At 52.1% G+C, this 17,730-nt stretch overlaps 1 protein-coding gene across 4 annotated transcripts in view; it reads left to right on the top strand.

Moving 5' to 3' along the window:
• GRAMD2A (GRAM domain containing 2A) overlaps positions 1 to 12,807 on the top strand; it is a 35,735-nt gene extending 22,928 nt beyond the window's left edge. For 3 of the 4 annotated variants that reach the window (XM_081228024.1, XM_081228023.1, XM_081228025.1), the window contains 12 exons: positions 4,047 to 4,127; positions 4,926 to 4,983; positions 5,342 to 5,417; positions 6,042 to 6,145; positions 6,749 to 6,847; positions 6,980 to 7,051; positions 7,535 to 7,597; positions 8,319 to 8,405; positions 8,573 to 8,717; positions 8,953 to 9,052; positions 9,901 to 10,005; positions 10,257 to 12,807. In XM_081228024.1, coding sequence (XP_081084150.1) covers positions 4,047 to 4,127; positions 4,926 to 4,983; positions 5,342 to 5,417; positions 6,042 to 6,145; positions 6,749 to 6,847; positions 6,980 to 7,051; positions 7,535 to 7,597; positions 8,319 to 8,405; positions 8,573 to 8,717; positions 8,953 to 9,052; positions 9,901 to 10,005; positions 10,257 to 10,260 — 994 coding nt within the window. In that variant the 3' untranslated portion in view covers positions 10,261 to 12,807. The remainder of the gene's footprint in view (positions 1 to 4,046; positions 4,128 to 4,925; positions 4,984 to 5,341; positions 5,418 to 6,041; positions 6,146 to 6,748; positions 6,848 to 6,979; positions 7,052 to 7,534; positions 7,598 to 8,318; positions 8,406 to 8,572; positions 8,718 to 8,952; positions 9,053 to 9,900; positions 10,006 to 10,256) is intronic. The other variant, XM_081228026.1, reaches the window with a different exon arrangement.
• Positions 12,808 to 17,730: the final 4,923 nt, after the last annotated feature.

Raw genomic sequence — 17,730 nt, 5'->3', positions numbered from 1 at the left:
GGGCAAGCACACGTTGTGTCCTCTGGATCAGCATCTTGCCTTTGGACCAGGCTCAGCAGAATGAAAGGGCCTCATCTGAGGAATTTTCAAACCTTTTCTACCCCCTTTAATGTCCAGCATACTGAGCCTCCTGTGCTCCATCACCCTCATGACAATAATGACATTTTTTTTGTGGCTTTGATTGAAAAAATAGATACAGTTTTGAAGACCCTTGATATTAACTCCGTAGTCTGCACGTGGAGGTGCGATGGGGATGGATGGGCAGTGGGTATAGTTCACAACCCACAGAGCAAGAGCAACCGGGTCGAGGAAGCCTCTGTGGGAGTGGACTGCCGGCAGTGTGCGACGACCCAGGCTGGCCCCTCACCAGCGCCCTGCTCTTGCCACCTCCTTCCTCTGCGTCAGGGCCCTGTTGGTCCTTGGGTGGACCCCACCTGCCTGGCTCCGTTGGTGAATTCTCAATGACTATCACCCCAGACCTAGCTTTCCCTCTGACTTTGCTCCCATCTCTTTATTTTTACTCATCTAAACAAATACTATGGGAAAGAAGACGAATCAGTAGAAAGTCTGACTTGAAGGTGATTTTGAAAGCAGTGCATTTCGGCCATAGCCAGGGTCTCTGTATCAACAGTATTATCAGGACTGCCCAGAGGGGCTGATTTTAATTGATGGACATGAAGGATTGACTTGTGACCATCATGTTCATCACATGAAAAGGGGTTGCTTTGAGTTTGAACGTATTTGAGTCATTTACCCCAAGGGACTCCTGTTTTCTTACCGTTATTTTTTCATGGAGATGCTATGGGAATCGTGGCAGCCTTTTTTTTTGTTATTCTCATGGCCCATCTCTCCTCCAACCTCTGTTCTTGATCTCACTTAACACTGTCCACACAGTCCTTCCTCAGACATGTCACGCTGGCGGTGCCCCAGGCTCAGGGGCTGCGATGTTGCAGGAGGCGTCCTGGAGCCCCTGGAGGTGGGCAGTTAGAGCTCACACACAGGTGCCTGAGAGGGAGCCTGGGGTTCGGGGCTGAGAGCCTGCAGTAGGGCTTATCACTAGGCTGGGGGAGGACTGACGGAAGGCGCCCCTCCCTGAGGTCACATTTGAACTTAAGGATGGGTTGGGTTTAGAATCCATGCAAAGGCATGATTATCACGCAGGGTTAGGTGATGGAAGCCAAGCAGGATTAGAGTCCCACCAGCTGGTAAGGCTCAGCTTCCCTTTCTCTGGGAGTCCTGCTGTAACTCTTTCACTCTGTGTGTCCTCTGAGCTCCTGCAGCCCTGACAACTCGGATCACACTTTCCAGGGCCTGAGTGACAGGCTCCCTGCCTCTGAAACCATGATCAAGTTCCTCCTTCTTCCTCTTGGGGTCTTGTTGTATCCTTGGTCCCCAGGGCTGGAGTGTGTTCCTTAGAGCGGCGCCCACACCCATCTCCTCCCTGGTGGCCCCGTGGGCTCCTGGGCTGCAGGGTTCAAGCTCTCTAAGGCTCGGTGGTTTGACTTGTACACACTCTGCCTCAGGGGCCTCTCCTCTCCTCAAAGCAAGAAAGAAACAGAGAGATGAAAGAGAGGGATGGGATCTGCTGCGCAAAAATTAAACACAAGTACAGCAACAATACCACAGAACTGAAAGGCAAATGGGGGAAGTGTTTGCAAAAATGATAAACTAAGGATTAATCTTCTCAACAAAGAAGGTATACAAATCAGTAAGAAAGACATGAAGATCCTTATAGACAATTCACAGATGAAATCCCAATGGTTAATATGTATTTGGCAAAAATGTTCAACCTGTCAATAAGCAGAAATAGAAATGAAAACAATATATTTTCACCTATCAAATTTGCAAAGGTGAGAAAAAGATAATACCCAGTGTACGGCCTGGATGTAGGGCAACGGGCACCCTCATATAGTGCTGATGGCTATGCTTGTTGGTATAGCACCTGGAAAGCATTTTGGAAGTGGGTCTAAAGATTCTGAGAGGGCTTCCCTGGTGGCGCAGTGGTTGAGAGTCCACCTGCCGATGCAGGGAACACGGGTTCGTGCCCCGGTCCGGTAAGATCCCACATGCCGCGGAGCGGCTGGGCCTGTGAGCCATGGCCGCTGAGCCTGCGCTTCCAGAGCCTGTGCTCCGCAATGGGAGAGGCCACAGCAGTGAGAGGCCCGTGTACCACACAAAAAAAAAAAAAAAAAAAAAAGATCCTGAGAAATGCTCATTCTCCATCCACGAATTTCACTTCTGAGAATCTATCCAAGGAATCAGTAGTGACATGGGGAATTTCTCACGAAATTATGTTAAGCAAAAATAGGGCATACAAATTATATGATATATAATTCCACTTATGTAAATTATATATTTATACATAAATGTTTTCTTTGGGTGATTTTGGGGGAATGTTTTTCTTATGGGTGATTTTTGATCATCATACTTTATATATTTTATATTTCTCATATTTTCTATAATAAGCATTAAAAAAATCAAGGGGGAGAAGTCTCTGTGAAATGTGTTATGATGGACCCAAATAAATTCAGAAATTAACTTTAGGAGTCAAAGGGTCACATCACTAGCACAACCTGTCACTTTGAAAGATTCAGGACATACATGATATGTGCACCAAAACTTGCCGTGAGGTTGAGGACAGAGGTCACCAGGCCACATGGCTGTGGTTGGGCTCATTTGGTGGCTGAGATCACCTGGCTCTTTGCTGTGTGACACTGGGGACAGCCTGCCCCTGGCAGGTCTCAGTTTCCTATCTTTACAGTGGTAGGGTGGGAGGGTCAGATTAATAATCCTGGAGGGGCTTGGCAGGTCTTGGCTAGGCAGTAACTCTGTTCTTTTATTTATTTATTTATTTAATTTATGTATTTATTTTATTTTTAAAATTATTTATTTATTTATTTTGGCTGCACCGCGTCAGGATCTTTGTTGTGGCATGTGGGATCTTTAGTTGTGGCGTGTGCACTTTTAGCTGCTGCACGCATGTGGGATCAAGTTCCCTGACCAGGGATCGAACCCTGGCCCCCTGCATTGGGAGCGCGGAGTCTTACCTACTGGATCACTGGGGAAGTCCCGGTAACTCTGTTACTGAAGAAGAGAATTTGACTTTGCCTGGTGACACTGCTGAGAGGGACGGAGCGCTGGGATCTGCAGGTTCAAGGTTCCAGCTCGTTACCTGCTGAGACCAGTGCACAGACCCTGTTACCTATTCATGACCGCCACACTGTCCTGCCTTGGCCCTGCTTCTTGGCCACCCTCTCTTCCTATCACCCCTGGGCCCACTCAGCTGCGGCTAGTTTGCCTGCTCAAGCTTTAGTCTTTTTGCTCTGGAGGAGCAGGAAGGGGAGGACCCTAGGCTTTGGAGCTGTTTAGTAGAGGCAGGAATTCAAAAGCCTTTGGGGACCCCCACCTGCCTATGGAGAGGGTGTCTCCCCCCTCTCGGGCTCTCTCTATGGGACATTTTTGTGATGGTTTGGCTCTCAGGTCTGAGCTACCCTGATGGTCTGAAGGCATTGAGGCCACTTCCTGGTGTGGGGCAGCCCTGCCCCCTAAGCCCACACTCAGCTGTGGGCTGACGTTCACGTCCACATCTGCATAGTATCAACTGCTCAGCCTTGATAAGGCCTCCTGTGCTCAGAATCCTTTCCCAGAAGCTGATGGTTTATGGTAATACTGCCTGGGCTCCTCCGAAACTTGAAACTTTTGCTTTCGGTCGGGGCAAGTCACAGGGTCCTCCCTCCCAGTTGCCTTCTCAAGGGTGGGGCTGGAGGCCTAAGAGCTGCCTGGGAGATTGATTTTCCTTCATACCCAGGCATAAACTGGACTTCACACTTCCAGGAAAGACAGTGAGTGAGTCTCCTCTCTCTGTCAGCTGCCCTGAAGCCCTGCCTGGGCTGCTGCCTCTGGACTGTGACATCTTCAGCTCACCTTGAATGGCAGGGCCGGTCTTGGGTAGGCTGCAGAGGCAGCTGCCCTGGACATGGTGGAGCTGGCTGAGAAAGGTGTCCCCAGAGAGCCCCCCTTCCTGATGAGGGCGTGTTTCTCCTCAGTATTCAACAGATGTACGGAAAGACGGCTTCTTTGAAGAGCACGGAGAAACTAGGCAGGGTCCAGAGACCCCGAGGCTCCAGGTGAGGCCCCTCTCCCGATCAGATATACAAACTGGTTGGGGGCGGGAAGCCCTCTGGTGGTGACCTGTTCGAAAGGGGGCCTTAAGGCTGCGTCAGGGGGTTAGGTTGGGCATAGGCTGCCCGGGGCCTCTTCCTCCCACTCCCAGGCCTGTCCCAGCACACTGGGACCTAGCAGAGTCCAGGCTTCTTGGGTTACCAGCCTCCTCCCTGCCCACCTGTCCTCAGGCCAACCTGGCCCGGGCAAAAGTTTGCGTTTCAGCACCACCCCCTCTCCGCCAGCCCTGGTAGCATCCGTCAGGTCAGGTGAGTCTGCCCAGCTCCTCATTGCAGAGCTGCAGGCCCGGGGGAGGGCAGTCCTGCTGGGATCAGGGCCCATGGCCAGGCCCCAGAGCCGTAAGGCTGACACCCCCACCCCACCTGCTCCCCAGACTGGTCCCCATCCCTGTGTCTCCTGCTCATTCACTCTGCGGTCCGCTCCTCTGCTTGCACCTAGGCCAGAAAAATGGGAGAGGGCTTTTGATACTCAGGGGTGGGCAGCTCTGGGACATCGAGGCTCAGGCTGAGCATACCTCCTGGGGGCGGCTGCTCACAGCTGTCAGGGAAGAGGGCTCTCAGCGACCCCTCCCTGCCGCAAGAGTGCCCCTCCCCAGGGCGAGCTATGCGCTCGCTGTGAAGGGCCCCAGCCTCCAATCTCTGCCCCAAGCTCGTGGCTTGAGGCCAGGACAGAATTGGCACTAAGGATGCGTGGGTAGGACTTTGAGGGCTCCTTGTCCCTGGAATGGCACGTCTCCTTTGCAGTCTGCACTGGCCAGAAGGCTTGAAGGGTGAAGACATAAAGAAGTGCAGCCGAGAAGGGGTAAGTGTGGGGAGGCCACTTCACTGCCCACTGAGAGAGGGGTCCCGGGCTGCCTGAACTTGGTGACTGTTGGCTCCTTGGCCACAGGCCTGTCACCAGGAAACCTAGTGGGTGTACCCTTCTGGGTGGGAGTTGTGTCCTCTTCCAGTCCTAGGCTGCCTGTCAGGACCTCGCGTCACCAGGAGACAAGCTGTGCTTGGAGGTCAGCCCTCCACACCCACTGGCTGCTTACCCACTACTTCGTGCTAAGTCACCGCAGGACCCCCACCCCTGTGGCCTTATTTCCTGGTGGCTGGAGCAGGGCCCTCTGGTGGTCCGATCTCCTGGGACTTCTCAGACCCAGCTCGTGTGTTTGCAGACGCTACTGAGAAAATACAACCAGCAATATCACAAGCTGTTTAAGGACATCCCCTTGGAGGAGGTGGTTCTCAAAGGTGAGCTGTCTCCCCGGATGGCTGGACAGGCGCCTGCAGTGCCCAAGGCCCAGGTCCTCTCCCCCAGAGCTTCCAGGCACAAATCAGATATGGGAACTGGCTGCCCTTTGAACGTGCCTTTTCTTCAAAAGTGTGAGAAGACTGGGCTGATTTGAGATATGAAGTTGAACTTACAAAAATTTTCTTGAGGCAATGTCGGGGCTTCCAAATCTTACTTCTGTCCTGCTCTTATCAGTGACTATTCTCTCCTGCTCAGGCCTGCCAGGGAGTGTGTGGGAGCATTTGCACAATCAAGGCCCTCTCTCCCTGGCAGGGCAGGGCAAGGAGTTCTGCCTGTGGAGGTGAACATCCAGGCTTAGGGGACCAGGGCAGAAACCTGCCGGATCTTTTGGGGCATGGATGGAGGAAGAGGAAACATCTAGCAGTCTGGTGGGGTGGGAGTGGTCAGGAGTTGTGGGAAAGGATGCTAGGGTGCTGGGGGAATGGGTTGCTGGGGCCTGGGATTGGGAAGGGTACTGAGGAGGACAGTCCCCGAGGCTGCACTCTGGACTCCTGAGTGGGAGGACCCAGGCCCTGGGGCTCCCGGGCTGGCCTTGCTCACGGCAGTCTCCTGTGACTTCCCAGTGTGCTCCTGCGCCCTCCAGAGGGACCTCCTTCTCCAGGGCCGGCTCTACATCTCCCCCAACTGGCTCTGCTTCCATGCCAGCCTCTTTGGCAAGGATATCAAGGTAGTAATAAGTGGTAAGGGCTGCCACAGCCCAGGGAAGAGAAGCCCATGCCCTGTGGGCACACCTCAAGTCAGGCCTGTCCCTCCACACGCTGACACTTGGTGAGGCCTCTCACTGTGGGGCATCCCACCTGGTGTCCAGGGCAGTTAGCCCCACCCCTTCCAAGCAGGGGCCCCAATCTAGACTCCACATCTGGCCTGAGCAGCCTGAACAGTTCACTGCCAAATTATTCTGCCTATGGGTACCTCCAAAATGCCTTCAGAATCAGAGTGGGATATCACACTTATGGGGGCCCAAAAGTGGCCATGGTGGCTCAGGGAACTCTGTTACTGGAGTATGGGATTCACCAGGGCAACCATCCTTGCCTCCTGGATGATGGGGTGAGAGGCTGGAGCAGCGCGTGCGGCCAAGGGGTGGGGGATAACTGAAGGGAGCCTGCGTGAGACAGTGGAGGCTCAAATACTCTCCCACGTGGGACCAGACATCTCCATGGTGCTTGTGCTTGGGTCACTGCCAGCTGCGGCTGGCACCCTAAGCAGGAAGCAAAGGGACTGTGTCCTTGGGGGGTGAGTCCTGAGAGAAGAATGCCTCTCTCCCTGTCAGGTGGTCATTCCCGTGGTGTCTGTGCAAATGATCAAAAAACACAAGATGGCGCGGCTCCTTCCCAATGGCCTGGCCATCACCACCACCACCAGCCAGAAGGTCAGTGAGATTCTGGGCCAGCGCTCCCTTGTCCTTCTCCCCATCCCAGCTCTAGGAGTCCACAGCTTGACCCTGGCACTCTCCCAAGTCTTTACATACCTTGCCCCTTTCTGTTTTCTTCCTATGTTCTAGTATGTCTTTGTGTCACTGCTCTCCCGGGACAGTGTATATGACATGCTGAGGAGGGTCTGCACCCACCTACAGGTATGAAGCTTGGGGCCAGGGCTGTCGCGGCGGGGCTGGCCCATCTCCCCGGCACAGGAAACAGGGAGTAACAGGCTCAGGCTCAGTGAATTAGAGGCAGTCCTTGGACCATGTGTCTATGCTTGTGAGCCTCTTTGAGGCCACTGGGCCCTTGTGTGTCCCCACGTATAACCCTCACTTGTGCTTCCTCGGTGCACAGACGGACAGGAGCATGTGGCTGCTTCCCAATATACCTACAGCTCTCTCTTGCCTATGGTGAGGAACGGGGAGGGCAGCAGCTTGGGGGAGTATGTTGCCTTGGATTTGCCTTCTGCTCCAGCATTAACTAGGGATCCCCCTGCAAACTCTAGGAGCTTTAGGCTCTATCTGACCCGAAGTGGCTTATTTGGAGGTAAAGCTCTCTTGGAGAGTGTTAATACCTCCCCATGCCTGACTTTGGCTGTTCCAGATGGACAAGTGATCCCTGTTCCCTTCCCTCCTCAGCCTTCCAGCAAGAAGAGTCTGAGTGCAAGAGAATTTCTAGAGGAACCTGAGTGCGAGTCTCTGGTGAGAGCTGAGGCTGGGAGCAAAAGTGGCTGGCCTGAGATTGCCTGTGGCTCTAAGGCTTCAGGGCCTCCCAGGCAGGAGCCCACAGTGCAGAACTGGCGCAGCAGGCTCAAGAGCCAGTGGCCATGCTGTGTCAGGGGGTCCCCTAGACCCACCACGCTCCACACCATGCAGAGCCACTATGTCCTGGGCAGATGTGCTAACTTCCTGAGCAGAACAGATGCCCAGCCCCCGGAACACTGCCCAGGTTGGACCCTATACCTTCACGGGTACAGAGCCAGCAACCCCTCTTTCCTTTAGCAGTCAGGAGGGCCTTCAAGGGGCTGGAGATGTCCCTGGGGAAGAGCGCTGAAGGCAGTCAGAACCGAGGCAGGCTCCTTTTAGATTGGCCAAGGTCCCAGCTGTTTCTTTTGCTCCTGGGATCCTGGGTAAGCAGAGTTTCTTGAGCAGGGGTGGGGGGTGGAAATGATCCCAGGGTGTTTGACGTCTACTTCAGTAACTATTAAGCGTTTAGCCAAGCATACGATACGCACAATACCATGCAGGGGATGGAAGGCGATGTTCCCCTTTTTATTGATGGGGACCTTAAATCAAGGTCAGTGACATAGGGTTAGAGCCCAGATTAGCAGGAGTCACAACTTATTCCACCTAAGGTATATAGTGCCAAGCTGTCTTGGACTCAGCCGATCTGAACATGTACCTGGGATGGCTCATGTCTCAGATTCCACTGTGGTTCTACACTAGCAGTCTTCAAAGACACCATTCCCTGGAAGAGTGGCTGGTCACAGCAAGGGAGCAGATGAGACGGGTGACTGCTACGGCGGTGGCTTCCCCGCTTCTGGGCACCTGCTTTCATGCTTGCTGGGCATATTGATACTATCTGGAAAGGCTTTGACAAATCTAGCGTGAACCCCTTAGGGCAAGTGGGGTCCCAAGGGCGCCACGGTGAGACAGCTTCTCCTGCCTTCTCTGCAGGAAGTCCTCATCCCTGAGATGAAGTGGAGAAAAGTGTGCCCTGCCTCCAGGTCCCTGTCCCTCCCAGACAACATCCCTTGTATCCCTCGGGCATCCATGGACTCCACGGATGACTTCTTCCCCTCCAGGAAGCCTCCGGGGTCTGGTGAGTTCAGCGTGCTTGTCCATGGCAACTGCTTGCAAAGACCAGGCTTTCCTGCCTCCCACTGCTGCAAAAAGAGGTCATCACAGCCAGCAGGCCTTCTGAGAGCTGTTTCTTTCTTTCTCCAAATCCATAAGGGAAAGCCAAGAGCCCAAGCGGCTCCAGAGAACACGGGCGGGGGAGTGGGCTGGGGTCCTGCCTTCTGCCCAGGAAGCTGCCTAACGCCGTCCTGTTGCAGAGAACGCTGACTCTGAGGAGGAGAGGCTGGAGGATGAGCCCGAGAGCAACGGGGAGCAGAGGCTCTGGGATCACGGGCTCCTGCAGGTCTTCCTCGTGCTGTAGGTGGCTGCATGGAGGGTGGTGGGTGTCTAAGTGTTTAGAGCCGGGGCCTTGGTGTGTGGGGAGGTCAGTGTCCAGAGCGAGGGGAAGGTTCTGAGTCAACTGCAAGCTCCCGGGTGGCGTCTGGCAGCCGTGCAGCAGGCTCTTCTAGAGCAAGATAAAGTATCTCCAGTTTTCATCCCTACAACCCTGTAATTTAGGGTTAAGGCTGTGGAGAGGGGCAAGACATGAAACATGTTGAAGAAAGAAAAAGTTGCACAGGATTGGGGAGGAGGAGGGTTGGGAAAATCTGAGAGGCCCATCAGATAGACTAAGGGAGAGCCATGGCCTTCCCACTGCCCACCATTGGGGTGTTTTCTGGAAGCCCAGGCTTGTCTGTAATTCTGCCTAAGCAGAGCAGTGAGCATGGTGGGATGTTTTATGAAGAGCCAACCTCTGGATTCCCTCACCTTACCTCATCACCTTCCTCCGGCTCTGCTGGCTGGGTTTTGACTGTCAGCCTCAGCACTTGCTGGGGGAAGGGCTACCACCTTAGGGGGTAATCTTAGTGGCCTCGCACAGGGGGTGTAGGACCAAGGCGGCTGGTCAGAGGGAAGGTGGGCCCAGCTGAAGGACCCAGAACTCGTGCTGGGCTTCAAGGACACCTCCATGGGGATGAGTCTCAGGACCCCCATGTGCCCTCTGGGAAAAAAGATGCCTAGGTCTAGAACGTAACTGCAGGCAAAGGGTTCTTTAATTCTTCCAACTGCAGGAACTAGCTTAGTCCCACTCCTATTTTTGGTGATTCTGTAAAAATGCCCCGTTTCTAGAAGAGAGATTCAACTCCTCCTTACCCCTCTTTCTCCAGGATCTGCTTCTTGGTCATGTCTTCATCGTACCTGGCGTTCCGCATCTCCCGGCTAGAACAGCAGTTATGCTCCCTGAGTTGGGGCGACTCAGTCCCTGGGCACAGGTGATGCCCTTTCTCTTTCTCATGTTTCTGGGATTGAGGGTTAAGGACAGCAGCCAAAGCCTATGGCCAGGCTGCTTGTCAGTCTGGCTGGTCCTGGCCTTGCCCTTGAGCTGGCTTGATGGCCCTTAGCAAGGTTGGGCAGGGTACACAGATCCCACCTGGACCCCCTCTCATGGGTGGACAAAGTCTGCACTGACTCATGTCTGCCTTCTAGGCCCTTTGTCTGACCTGGTCATCTCTCCTGTGTGCAGGTAACAGCCACTTGGCCTTTGTCCCCACTCCTCCAAGAAGAATGCTCTGGGTGCTAAGGTGCCACCAACAATCCGCTTGGTTTATGCTGCTGCTGTGCTGAGACTGAGTCTGAAAGAAAATATTCCAGATCCCTTCTCCTCCCCACAACTCTTCTCCCTCCTTTAATGAGTGATCTTTAGTACCTGTTTACAAAGCTCCTACAATTTTGGGACTCGGACAAAAAGACAGATTTTTGGATCTAGCTGAGGAATTCTGTACACTAAGCCTCAGCAGCCACTTAAATGAAAAAAATTTTAACTTGTTCCTTGGAAACAGCTCTGACACACAGGAAGAGCACTTGGGGCCACTGCAAGGGACAGAGGCCATGCTTTGGTACCTGTCACTTGGCTCACTCCAGTGGTGGGACAGAGGCCAGAACCCAAACCACCAGTGTGGGCTCCGCTCTCTCCCAGCATACTGTGCTCTCACTTGGACGCCTGAGAGTCCCTGTTTGGGGGCCCAAAGGACTTCTCTGCAGTCAGCCAGGGACCCATGCAGGGCAGACTGGAGGGAGTGAGGTAAGCTATGAATGAGGAGAGGAGGGCCTGTGGCCAGGAATCCAGCAAGAGGAGTGTTCACACTCTGTGCAGAGGCTCTGCTCTGGCCCCTCATGAGGAGGCTGGCTGAATCTGAGAGGACACTGCCTGCAGCAGGGGACTGTGGCAGTGGCTGTGAAGGAGAATAGAGGTCCAGCATTCTGTGTCCTCAGCTGCTATTTCCTGGTGAGACAGGTGGAGCAGGGCCTTTTGGTCACTGTGGTCGCAGACCAGGTACTGGATCTTTCCCTGGTGTGCTCACACATTTCCAAGGTGCCCCAGGTGGGAAGTGAGGGATAGGAGGGTCAGTGGCTGTGATCTGAGGTCTTGCTTTGTACTCTCTGCCTGACTGCCTGGATTTTGGGTGTGGCCAATGGCAGCCTGTCGGGCTTGGCTGGGCACCGGGCACGATGGTGCTGGGCCACCACAGGGCAGAGCTCACCATGTCACCTGCAGGCCATGCAGGAGGGTCCTCCATTCCACGGGCTCTGTTCTCCATGAGTATAATGGAGGTGTCCAAGGTGGGCCTGGGACAGTGCAGGGACCAGGCCAAGGGGGTCTGTCTGATACCTTTGGGGACAAGAGAGGTAGAGGATAGGAAGAGTGGACATGGTAGTGGCTTTGCCTTAGAGATTCTTCCTTCTCTGTCAAGGTCTCCTCAATTCTAAAAGCTTCTCTGTGCCTTAAAACTCTGGCCTGTTCTCTCTGGGACTCTGAAATGCTAAGAGAGTGCCTTTGTAGGTTCTGGAAAGGGCTTAGTGGGGAGGCCAGACTTATCAGGAAAAGTCACTGGCGATGGGGTGGGTGGTGTCAGAAAGAGCCACTTTTTCCCTCTTCAGACACTTGAGAGGTTAACTAGGGAGAAATCCAGGTGGAAGTTATTTACTGTGGAGCTGTGACTATCTGTCCTATTTATGACAAACCCAAATGAAGACTGGAGGGACTGACAGGAGGTGACAACTTCCTAAACTCAGACTGGAGGTCTCTTCATTCTCTCCCCATCCCAGGTTCTAGGATTTGGCTTAGAGCCTGGCCTTCTGGGATACCTGCACTAAAGCTGTATGTCTCAGGTGAAACTCACTGCTCCATTCTCCCCACATTGCCACACCGGATGAATGCCCGTCCTTTTTTGGGAACCAGCCCCCTTAATCACTCCTTTCTATCAGATTTTCAGGGAAATAATCCTACTTGCCCCAGCGCCTCCCCTCCCTGGTCCTTGCTGAAGGGCAGGGAGAACAGGTCCATTCTCTGAGACTTGCTGGGTTGAGCCAGAGGCCATGAGAGGTGCCAAGTCTCCAGTCTCCATGCCCCAGGCTCAGAGACGGCAAGAGGCGTGCAGTAGAGTAGGTGGCTTTGGAGGCCCTCTTGGGGTCCAGGGCTTTGAGTGATAGGAGTGTGCGCCTGTCCCTCTTGGAGGGCCCTCTGTTTCTCCCTTCTGTCCCCCAGCCTGGCCCTCTGGCCAGCGTACCTTCTGTTGTGCTCATTTATAAACCATGTGTATTTATACAGACCTGCTTGCGTTGGCGGATGCTCCTCTAATTCCCTGAGAATTTGGTTCAACTATCCTTCAGTTGTTCCACTATGGCGTTAGCCTTTGAAAATATTTTTAAATAAAAAATCCGATTTTTCTAGTGTCCCGTGGTATGGGAAGTTCACTTTTATCTTTTGACTACTCATTAAAAGTGCTCTTTACTGACATATTTGGCACGAAGGAGACTAACGGAGCCAAAGTCATTCCCAGAATCCCAAGTACTTTGCACATCTCACAGGACTTTAGCTGACGTGACTTGTACTTCAGGCATATGGGGAATGGTAAGGATGGCCACAGCACACCACCATAGCCTCCTCCCTCTGTTGGATGGACACTGAGAATGCTTCCCTGTTTCTCCTGGGCAACTCCAAAGCAATGCCCCTGGTTCGACTAGTACTGTGCTCCTGACTCAGGAATTAAAGTCTGAAACTCAGAGCTAGAAAACCCCTGTGTCCTTTTCTATGACATCAAGCCTAGATTATGGAGGTTAAATTCCAATTTGGGCCACGTCACCTCACTTTCTCTCTGGGAGGCCCCCTCTAGTAGTGATTCATTCGTTCAGTAAATGCTGAGCCCAGACTATGAGCTGGTACTAAGCTAGGCACTGACGATAGAGCAGTGAACATGTCAGGCAATATCTCTGCAACCCCCATGGCACTTGCATTCCACGTAAACATAAGTTCCAAGTAAATCGTGAACAAAGTAATTCCAGATTGTGATTAAGTTCCATGAAGGAAAGAAACAGTGATACGAGATACAGTAAACAGGGAGGTGGCTTTGGATGGGTGGTCAAGAAATATTCTCTGAAGTGAGGTTTAAGCTGGTGCTTAAAGGATGAGGAGCCAGTCATGGAAGGAGCTGGGAAAAGGGTCGGCAACTGTGAAAGGTAGGAAAGAACCCTAAATGTCTCTGAGGAACAGAGAGACCATCTGCATAAGTCTAGAATACTAGTCAGCGGGAGAGTGACATGAAAAGAGGTTGGAAAGGGCAACTCAGCAACAACAAAACCTATTTAAAAGTCGGTAAAGGACTTGAATAGACATTTCAACATCACTAGTCATTAGGGAAATGCAAATCAAAACCACAATTAGATACCACTTCATATCCATTAGGATGGCTACTATCAAAGAAATGGAAAACAAAAGTGTCACTGAGGATGTGGAGAAATTGGAACCCTTATGCACTATTGGTAGGAATGTAAAATGGTGCAGCCACTGTGGAAAACAGTATGGCAGTTCTTCAAAAAATTAAAAACAATTACCATATGATCCAGTAATTCCAATTCTGAGTATACACCCACAAGAATTGAAAATAAGGGTTTGAAGGGCTATCTGTACACCCATGTTCATAGCAGCGTCAGTCACAATCAGCCAAAAGGTGGAAGCAACCCAAGTATCTATCGACAGGTGAATGGATAAACAAAATATGGTGTATACATGCAATGGAATATTATTCATCCTTCAAAAGGAAGAAAGTCTTGACATATGCTACAACATGCATAAACCTTGAAGACATTATGCTAAGTGAAGTAAGCCAGTCACGAAAAGACAAATGCTGTATGACTCTACATATATGAGGTAACTATGGTAGTCAGATTCATAGAAACAAAGCAGAATGGTGGTTGCCAGGAGCTGTGGGGAAGGGAAATGGGAGTTATTGTTTCATGTGTACAGTTTCAGTTTTGCAAGATAAACAGTTCTGGAGATGGTGATGATTGCTGGACAATAATGTGAATGTACCTCACACTGTGGAACTATACACTTAAAAATGATTAAGATGATAAGGCTTCCGTGGTGGCGCAGTGGTTAAGAATCCACCTGCCAATGAAGGGGACACGGGTTCGAGCCCTGGTCCAGGAAGATCCCACATGCCACGGAGCAACTAAGCCCGTGTGCCACAACTACTGAGCCTGCGCTCTAAAGCCCACGTGCCACAACTACTGAGCCCACGTGCCACAACTACTGAGCCTGAGCTCTAGAGCCCGTGAGCCACAACTACTGAGCCCAAGCGCCTAGAGCCCATGTTCCACAAGAGAAGCCACCGCGGTGAGAAGTCCACGCACCGCAACGAAGAGTAGCCCCTGCTCGCCGCAACTAGAGAAAGCCCGCGCACAGCAATGAAGACCCAACACAGCCAAAAATAAATTAATTAAAAAAAAGATTAAGATGATAAATTTTATATGTATTTTGCCACAATAAAAAAAATAAGAGGTTGGAGAGGTAGGCAGGAGAAGGGAATTTGGATTTTATACATTCCCTGGGTACTGCAGCTCGTCTGAAAGTTTGGAGCTGGCAGAATCAGTGGTTACTGAAACCAAGTGCTTTCTTTTGCTAAAGTAAATAAACACGTGGATGTAATATGCAGAAAAATATGGCTGAATTTCTACATACTATCACACACCTCCTTTTCACTATTCCCAGGGAGTGGTTCATAGCAGCAGCATCACAGTGAGGGCATATCATATTTTTTAAGTTGAGCTAACTTTATAAGGGAGAAACAGCAGCCCTAAACTTGGAGAAACGGAGGGATATATATATATGTTTTATGCGGGAGCCTCAGTTTGCAACATGGGCTTTAGCCAGATAAGGAAGAGTCGTGAGAGTGGGCAGAAGTTCTCGTGAAAAAGGCATTCAGGAGTGAGGGGGACTCTGGGAGAACTGCATCCCACCAGAGACATCCTGGGAGTAAGAAACTGCCCCCACTCCCAGGCGCCCACCCAGCCAGCCCTGGCCCTCTCACCTGGTGGCCATGCCATTAGGACACCTATCGAGCTAGGTGAGGTGGTGACCCTGTGCTGCTCCTCTCTCCTAGCAGCTGCACTGCAGAATCAGGGCATCCTAGGGCAGAGGAGCTTTTCAGAGAAGGCTCTCCTGTCAGCCTCAGGCTGGGACAGGCCAGATCCCTAGGCTGATCTCACTCTGGCGGGGTGGGGGGGTGGGGGGAGGTGAGATGCCACTGGGCCACTAGGTGGCAGCAAAGTCCAGCAGGAACTGGAGCCAAGGCAGTGAGGGACAGACTTCGCTCTTCTTTCTCATAGAAAGGGCCCCCCACCACCACATGCTGTCCCCAGGCCCTGGCAGTGGCAGAAGGGAAGCTGGGCAGGCTCCCAGGGCCATTTCTCCCCGGTGCCCTTTGGTCCTTTCTCTCCTCTCCCCTCTTCTATCATACCCCGGGGGAAAGGCCTGAGGTGATTATGAGAGGAAGGCGTTCCCAAGGACTCTGCAGATCTCCTGAGGTCTGGTCAGTCAGAAGGCAGAAGTGGCTGGTGTGAAGAACAAGTGTGGTGTGTGTGGTGTGTGTGTGTGTGGTGTGTGTGGTGTGTGTGGTGTGTGTGTGGTGTGGTGTGTGGTATGTGTGGTGTGTGTGTGTGGTGTGTGTTGTGTGTGTGTGCGGTGTGTGGTGTCTGTGGGGTATGTGTGGGGTGTGTGTGTGGGGTGTGTGGGGTGTGTATGTGGGGGGTGTGTGTGTGTGTGTGGTGTGGGCTCTGGGGGTGAGTGGGGAGCTCAGCTTCCAACAGGGGCACAGAAACCCCAGGCTTTCCCCGGCTCTGCCCTTGTTGTCAGTAGCATCTTCTCTTACCCAGGGCACAGAATTACAGAAACCTGGATTCTGCAAGGTGTGATTTCACTCCTTCTCCTCCTACCTTCATTTAGAGATAAGGGGCTGGACCCCAGAGCAGAGAGGATTCAAATTTAACGGTTACATGGCTACATACGCTTTGCCCACTGAAAGTGAGGGGGAGGGAGGCGTTTAAGCCTCTGAAACGATAATCCAGAGAAACCCGAGTTTATCCTCCGCGGGCCTGACCTCCACAGAGCCAAGGAGCACCTGGCGCCCAGCAGGCCCTGCTGGCTGGTCCTCCTTCGCGTTGGCAGGGCTCCTTGCCTTCCCGGAATGTGTTCCTTCTTGTTTGCCACTCAGTGCCTGGCCCAAAGCCAAACCTGGGCTGCTCAGAATACCAAGCCCCACTCACTTCTCTCACAGGATCCGCGACAAGGCTCTCTTCCGCTTGGGGAAAGGCCAGGCCCGCGCTGCAGCCTCATCCTGCTGGTGCCGACTTCTCTAGGACATCATGCTCTCTCCAGTGGCTGAGGGCAGGAACACTTAGGCAGGATGCAGCTGGCACCCCGGCAAAGCAGAGAGTGGCATATTGACATCTTATCCTTTTGGCAGCCTTCTAAATTGGGCCAGAGTGGGCAAAGTGTTACTCACAAGCTGTTCATTAACTTGTTAAATGCGGAAAGGTTGGCTTAGACTCCACTTGGGGAAAATGTGACACCCACTGCTCCTGGATTCACTCTAGCATGAAGGAGTGTTAATTGGTGTAGGATTCCTGATGGAAGTTTTTCTTTGCTGTTAGTTCCAAATAGCAGGCTGGTCTGAATGCATGCTCTCTCCAGTTTGTAATTACATTTAAAAGATTTATTAAGCACTTGCTATGGACTCCTGAGTGTATTCAATAGATACTATGATTCTGTAATTTTCTGAGCAACAAACTGGGTACCAGGCCCTATGCAAGGTACTTTTTATGCTCATTTGACTCTCACAACAAGGAACTCTCAATACAACAATATGGTTTTCACACCTTACGCTGTGGAAACTGAGATCGATAGGCCAGAAATACAATATGGACCCCTTCAAAGAGTTTATTGAGGAGACAAGATAGAGGGAATAGCTGTATAACAGTGTAGACATGTGAGCCCTGATATGTACAGAAGGGAGTGGCATAGATTGACTCAGTGGCAAGGGGTGTGCCACACGTGTGAACTTCAGAGGCTAAGAGTTGGATCAGAGGAGAGCTGTGGGGAGGGTCCTCACCGGTTGTGTGTTTGGGGGGGTAACGTCAGTAAAAGGATGGTGGTGCGAAGGATGGTGCCAATGAAAGCTTAGGAGCAGCAGAGTTCCTGCTGGGGAATGGATACGTTAAATGTGCAAAACACCTCAGGATCTAAACGCCAGGATGAGAAGGAGAGACTTGATCTTTCAGGCAATGAAGAGCTATGGGGGCTACTGGAACTTAGGAGTGATGGATAAACGTGATGGTTTAGGAATGCTGGTTTGGCAGTGGGGCACAAGGTAGATTAGAAGTCCACCAGAATAGTCTAGATGGCTGTTTCTCAACCTCAGCACTACTGCCATTTTGGGCTGCATAATCCTTTGTTATGGGGGGTTTGTCCTGTGCATTGGTGGGTGCTTGGCCACATCCTTGGCCCACCTGATGCCAGTAGCACCTCCCACCCTTAGCTGTGACAACCAGAAACATCTCCAGACATTGCCAAATGTCCCCTGGGGGACAAAGTGGCCCCTGATTGAGAATCATTGGTCTAGAAGGCAGGAGGTAAGGGCATGGACCTCAGAATGTTGGCA

This window comes from Mesoplodon bidens (assembly GCF_964165515.1).
Source record: "Mesoplodon bidens genome assembly, chromosome: 3".
Classification (NCBI taxonomy): domain Eukaryota; kingdom Metazoa; phylum Chordata; class Mammalia; order Artiodactyla; family Ziphiidae; genus Mesoplodon; species Mesoplodon bidens.
The sequence above is the reverse complement of the archived record's forward strand: the minus strand, read 5'-3'. Positions and strand labels throughout refer to the sequence as shown.